At 37.5% G+C, this 7,035-nt stretch overlaps 1 protein-coding gene across 1 annotated transcript in view; it reads right to left on the reverse strand.

Moving 5' to 3' along the window:
• Positions 1-3,958: 3,958 nt before the first annotated feature.
• Positions 3,959-7,035, reverse strand: part of LOC133657037 (pro-neuregulin-3, membrane-bound isoform-like) — an 84,071-nt gene continuing 80,994 nt past the window's right edge. Inside the window, exon 9 of the mRNA XM_062057920.1 lies at positions 3,959-5,139. Within this exon, the coding sequence (XP_061913904.1) occupies positions 4,704-5,139 (436 nt within the window). The 3' untranslated portion in view covers positions 3,959-4,703. The remainder of the gene's footprint in view (positions 5,140-7,035) is intronic.

The following is a 7,035-nucleotide window of genomic DNA, read 5'->3' on the forward strand; positions in this document are numbered from 1 at the left end:
AACATATTTTTTCTTACATATATGTTTAATCATAATACTTTTATGAACATATTTATCTTATGTTTTATCAACATAATTTTATCTTACATATAGGTTTTTATCAACATACTTTTATCTTATATATATATATATATATATATATATATATATATATATATATATATATATATATATATATATATATATATATATATTGGTATATATATATATATATATAATATATATATATATATATATATATATATATATATATATATATGTATATATATATATATATATATATATATATATATATATATGTATGTATATATATATATATATATATATATATATATATATATATATATATATATATATATATATATGTATATATATATATATATATATATATATATATATATATATATATATATGTATATATGTGTGTGTGTGTGTGTGTGTGTGTGTGTTTTTATCACCATACTATTATCTTACATGTATGTTTTTGCCTGAGGGATCGAAGGTCACAGGCATTCAATGTTGGTTTTCAACCTTGCCGCTTACGTGCGGAGATTTCTCCAGATTCTCTGAACCTTCTGATGATATTACAGAGCGTAGATGGTGAAATCCCTAAATTCCTTGCAATAGCTGGTTGAGAAATGTTGTTCTTAAACTGTCGGACACGCATTTGTTGACAAAGTGGTGACCCTCGCCCCGTCCTTGTTTGTGAACGACTGAGCATTTCATGGAAGCTGCTTTTATACCCAATCATGGCACCCACCTGTTCCCAACTAGCCCGTTCACCTGTGGGATGTTCCAAATAAGTGTTTGACGAGCATTCCTCAACTTTCTCAGTCTTTTTTGCCACTTGTGCCAGCTTTTTTGAAACATGTTGCAGGCATCAAATTCCAAATGAGCTAATATTTGCAAAAAATAAACTTTTCCGCCTGGAACATGAAATATCTTGTCTTTGCAGTCTATTTCATTGAATAAAAGGATTTGCAAATCATTGTATTCTGTTTTTATTTACCATTTACACAACGTGACAACTTCACTGCTTTTGGGTTTTGTAGATAAATGTTCTTATCATCATGATTACATCCTAGATAAATGTTTTTAATCATGATCATTTGATCTTAGATGTTTTTATCCTCATGTTTGTGTTGAGCGTCAGTCAGCGTGTGGGGGGGATCATCTAAAAATTATCTTCCTGTGTGATTTGGTTTCCCCAAACTTCACACAGCTGGAGAGAGAGTGCAGAGCAGCTTGGTAATTAGAGCGCGGACTGAAGGTGAGCAAATGTCAGCCTGCTAATAATAGTTCTCTTCGTTAGCTTCATCAGCAGGAGGCTATCACTCATCAATCAATCATGTGACCACAGGGTGACATCACGATCACCTGACATGTGACCACAGGGTGACATCACCTGACATGTGACCACAGGGTGACATCACCTGACATGTGACCACAGGGTGACATCACTTGACATGTGACCACAGGGTGACATCACGATCACCTGACATGTGACCACAGGGTGACATCACCTGACATGTGACCCCAGGGTGACATCACCTGACATGTGACCACAGGGTGACATCACCTGACATGTGACCACAGGGTGACATCACCTGACATGTGACCACAGGGTGACATCACCTGACATGTGACCACAGGGTGACATCACCCGACATGTGACCACAGGGTGACATCACCTGACATGTGACCCCAGGGTGACATCACCTGACGTGACCCCAGGGTGACATCACCCGACATGTGACCACAGGGTGACATCACCTGACATGTGACCACAGGGTGACATCACCTGACATGTGACCCCAGGGTGACATCACCTGACATGTGACCCCAGGGTGACATCACCCGACATGTGACCACAGGGTGACATCACCTGACATGTGACCACAGGGCAGACCTCACCTGGAGACGTTTACCTGTGCTGCACCTCACCCAGCACACCTTCTGGAGCGTCCGCTCACACACTTTCTTTATGAGCTGACACACACACACACACACACACACACACACACACACACACACACACACACACACACACACACACACACACACACACACACACACACACACACACACACACACACACCTAGTGGTCGAGTCATGTGGTGATAAAGTGATTGAGTCATGCCGTGATAAAGTGATGCTGTGATTAAGTGATGCTGTGATACGGTGACAAAGTGATGCATTGAACAAGTCATGCAGTGATAAAGTGATGGGTGATAAAGGGATACGTTGATAAAGTGATGCATTGAACAAGTCATGCAGTGATAAGATGATGCAGTGTTAAAGTTAAAAAGTGATAAAGCCATGCCGTGATAAAGTGAAGCAGTCATGAAGTGAGGCATGGAACAAGTCATGCAGTGATAAAGTGATGAGTGATAAAGCGATGCAGTGACAAATAGATACATTGATAAAGTGACAGTGATAAAGTGAAGCAGTCATGAAGTGAGGCATTAAACAAGTCATGCAGTGATAAAGTGATGCAGTGACACATTGATAAAGTGACAGTGATAAAGTGATGCATTGAACAAGTCATGCAGTGACAAATAGATACATTGATAAAGTGAAGCAGTGATAAAGTGATGCATTGAACAAGTCATGCAGTGACAAATAGATACATTGATAAAGTGATGCATTGAACAAATGCAGTGACAAATAGATACATTGATAAAGTGATGCATTGAACAAGTCATGCAGTGATAAAGTGATGCAGTGACAAATTGATGCATTGATAAAGTGACAGTGATAAAGTGAAGCAGTGATAAAGTGATGCAGTGGAGCAGTGATAAAGTGATGCAATGATAAAGTGATCCTGTGATAAAGTGATTCATTGAACAAGTCATGCAGTGATAAATGATTGATAAAGTGATACAGTGATAAAGTCATGCAGTGATAAAATGATACAGTGATAAAGTGACACAGTGATAAAGTGATACAGTGATAAAGTCATGTAGTGATAAAATGACAGTGATGAATTGATACAGTGATAAAATTATACAGTGATAAAGTGACACAGTGATACAATTATACAGTCATAAAGTGACACAGTGATAAAGTGATAAAGTCATGCAGTGATAAAATGATACAGTGATAAAGTCATGCAGTGATAAAGTGATAAAGTAATGAGTGACAAAGCAATAAAGTGATAAAGTCATGCAGTGATAAAATGATACAGTGATAAAGTGACACAATAATAAAGTCATGCAGTGATAAAGTGATGAGTGATAAAGTCATGCAGTGATAAAATGATACAGTGATAAAGTGACACAGTGATAAAGTCATGCAGTGATAAAGTGATACAGTGATGAGTGATAAAGTGACACAGTGATTACGTCATGCAGTGATAAAGTGATACAGTGATGAGTGATAAAGTGACACAGTGATTACGTCATGCAGTGATAAAGTGACACAGTGATAAAGTCATGCAGTGATAAAGTGATACAGTGATGAGTGATAAAGTGACACAGTGACAAAGTCATGCAGTGATAAAGTGATACAGTGATGAGTGATAAAGTGACACAGTGATAAAGTCATGCAGTGATAAAGTGATACAGTGATGAGTGATAAAGTGACACAGTGATAAAGTCATGCAGTGATACAGTGATGAGTGATAAAGTGACAGTGATTACGTCATGCAGTGAAAATAGTTTCCTGACTTTAACATGATCAATAAAGAAATGACTGAATGAATCAAGAAGTCATTTTGACAAATAAATCAACACATGAATGAATGAATGAATGAACACATGAACAATGAAAATGATTACTTGATGAATCAGTAAATTAAGCAAAAGAATATTTATTTTCTACCTCAAATATTTTAGATTGGACGTAGCAAAGCGACACGATCTGATTGGTCCTCCTCCTCCTCCTCCCGTTACCATGGTAACAACACATCACTGCTCTATTCACCAGGAGGAAGAGTGATTGTTATTGTATTATTATTAATTATTATTATTATTATTATTGTGGCTCCTCGTTGTGTTCCTCGGCTGTCCTGCTTGGGGGGTGGGGGGGGCACGACAAAGGGTTGCCATGGCGACGACACAACATAGAGACATTTATTTCTTCTGTCGACACTCAAACTGCCCACAAGGTGGCGCCACTCGTCACCAACAAAGATGGAGAACCGCATGAAAAAACAACCAGAAGTGTGCGTCCTCGTCTCCTCGTCCCCTCGTCTCCTCGTCTCCTCGTGCAAACGCGAGCGTGTGAGTGATCAATAGCGAGGTTTAAAAAAAAAAAAACACTTGAAGGCGCGCACGCACGCACACACACACACACGCACGTGCGCGCGCACACACATTCACTGTGATTCTTGGCAGACAGGTGTCAAAACGACAGGGGTGGGGGGGGCGGGGCCGTCACCCGGGAGGCCCCGCCCTCGTCGGCGAACAGAAGCGTGTAGAAAAGGGAGAAGAAGAAGAAGAAGAAGAAGAAGAAGAAGAAGAAGAAGAAAAAAAAAAGGTGGATCATTCTTCTTGTGTAACTTTCAGACGTCCGTATATTTATATCCGTATATTTAGATGTATTCATATATTCTTTGTACACTGACAACTTTTGCTTTCTGTTCGTCCACTTCTGTCTGGGAAATAAATCTACTTCCTGTTTGGGCGGCGGCCATCTTTGCGTCCGTCAGCACATTCCCAGGACTTCTGGCTGGTGAGTCAACTCGACCTTTTCCTCTCTTCTCATTGGGCCAGGTCTTTGTGGGGGGCGGGGCTTAGTAACTGGGTGTGGGTGGGGCCGTCACAAAGCGGCCCGCCGGCCCCGCCCACGTGGAGGTTGACGAAGCAGACAGTTTCCCTGGCGGGCGGCGGCGCTGCGCAGGCGCCGTCCTGCCGCCGCCTGCGCGCCAACGCCCTCAGGTGCGCCTCCTCCTCCTCCCCCCGCCGCAGTCGCTCTCGCTCCGCCTCCTGGCAGGGCGTGGCTCCAGTTTGCATACAGGAAATCTCGTCGTCGTGGCGACCGAGGACGGAAGGGATGATGGGGACGGAGGCCGCGCCGTTTGGTCTCCGCAGGCCGTAGGCGGCGGCGGCACCCGCGCGGTCTGAAGGCGTGACGGCGTGGTACCCCGCAGCTGCTGGCGATTGCATATGTGGGCGTGGCTTCCCCTGCTGGACGACGCTGGACACACACACACACACATCTGTTATTTGTTTATTTGAAGAAGCGGTAAAGATTGTTTATTCAAAGAAGAAGAAGCATCAACAATTGTTTATTTGAAGGAGAAGTTTATTTAAAATAGAAGTGTTAAAGATTGTTTATTTGAAGAAGAAGAAGAAGAAGCATCAACAATTGTTTATTTGAAGAAGATGTTTATTTAAAATAGAAGTGTTAAAAATTGTTTATTTGAAGTAAAAGCAACAAAGATTGTTTATGTGATGAGGAAGTAATAGAGATTGTTCGTTTGAAGAAGAAGCATCAAAGATTGTTTATTTAAAGAAGCGTCAAAGATTGTTTGTTTAAAATAGAAGAGTTAAGGATTGTTTATTTGAAGAAGAAGAAGCATCAACAATTGTTTATTTGAAGAAGATGTTTATTTAAAATAGAAGTGTTAAAGATTGTTTATTTGAAGAAGAAGAAGCATCAACAATTGTTTATTTGAAGAAGATGTTTATTTAAAATAGAAGTGTTAAAGATTGTTTATTTGAAGTAGAAGCAACAACGACTGTTTATGAGATGAAGAAGTAATAGAGATTGCTTGTTTGAAGAAGAAGCATCAAAGATTGTTTATTTAAAGAAGCGTCAAAGATTGTTTATTTAAAATAGAAGTGTTAAAGATTGTTTATTTGAAGAAGAAGCATCAACAATTGTTTATTTGAAGGAGAAGTTTATTTAAAATAGAAGTGTTAAAGATTGTTTATTTGAAGTAGAAGCAACAAAGATTGTTTATGAGATGAAGAAGTAATAGAGATTGTTTTAAGAAGAAGCATCAAAGATTGTTTATTTAAAGAAGTGTCAAAGATTGCTTATTTAAAATAGAAGTGTTAAAGATTGTTTATTTGAAGAAGAAGCATCAACAATTGTTTATTTGAAGGAGAAGTTTATTTAAAATAGAAGTGTTAAAGATTGTTTATTTGAAGTAGAAGCCACAAAGATTGTTTCTGAGATGAAGAAGTAATAGAGATTGTTTGAAGAAGAAACATCAAAAATTGTTTATTTAAAGAAGCGTCAAATATTGTTTATTTAAAATAGAAGTGTTAAAGATTGTTTATTTGAAGTAGAAGCCACAAAGATTGTTTCTGAGATGAAGAAGTAATACAGATTGTTTGTTTGAAGTAGAAACATCAAAGATTGTTTATTTAAAGAAGCGTCAAAGATTGTTTGTTCAAAATAGAAGAGTTAAAGATAGTTTATTTGAAGAAGAAGAAGAAGCATCAACAATTGTTTATTTGAAGGAGAAGTTTATTTAAAATAGAAGTGTTAAAGATTGTTTATTTGAAGTAGAAGCAACAAAGATTGTTTATGAGATGAAGAAGTAATAGAGATTGTTTGAAGAAGAAGCATCAAAGATTGTCTATTTAAAGAAGTGTCAAAGATTGCTTATTTAAAATAGAAGTGTTAAAGATTGTTTATTTGAAGAAGAAGCATCAACAATTGTTTATTTGAAGGAGAAGTTTATTTAAAATAGAAGTGTTAAAAATTGTTTATTTGAAGTAGAAGCAACAAAGATTGTTTATGAGATGAAGAAGTAATAGAGATTGTTTGAAGAAGAAGCATCAAAGATTGTTTATTTAAAGAAGTGTCAAAGATTGCTTATTTAAAATAGAAGTGTTAAAGATTGTTTATTTGAAGAAGAAGCATCAACAATTGTTTATTTGAAGGAGAAGTTTATTTAAAATAGAAGTGTTAAAGATTGTTTATTTGAAGTAGAAGCCACAAAGATTGTTTCTGAGATGAAGAAGTAATAGAGATTGTTTGAAGAAGAAACATCAAAAATTGTTTATTTAAAGAAGCGTCAAATATTGTTTATTTAAAATAGAAGTGTTAAAGATTGTTTATTTGAAGTAGAAGCCACAA

The sequence above is a fragment of the Entelurus aequoreus genome, linkage group LG09 (genome assembly GCF_033978785.1).
Source record: "Entelurus aequoreus isolate RoL-2023_Sb linkage group LG09, RoL_Eaeq_v1.1, whole genome shotgun sequence".
Classification (NCBI taxonomy): domain Eukaryota; kingdom Metazoa; phylum Chordata; class Actinopteri; order Syngnathiformes; family Syngnathidae; genus Entelurus; species Entelurus aequoreus.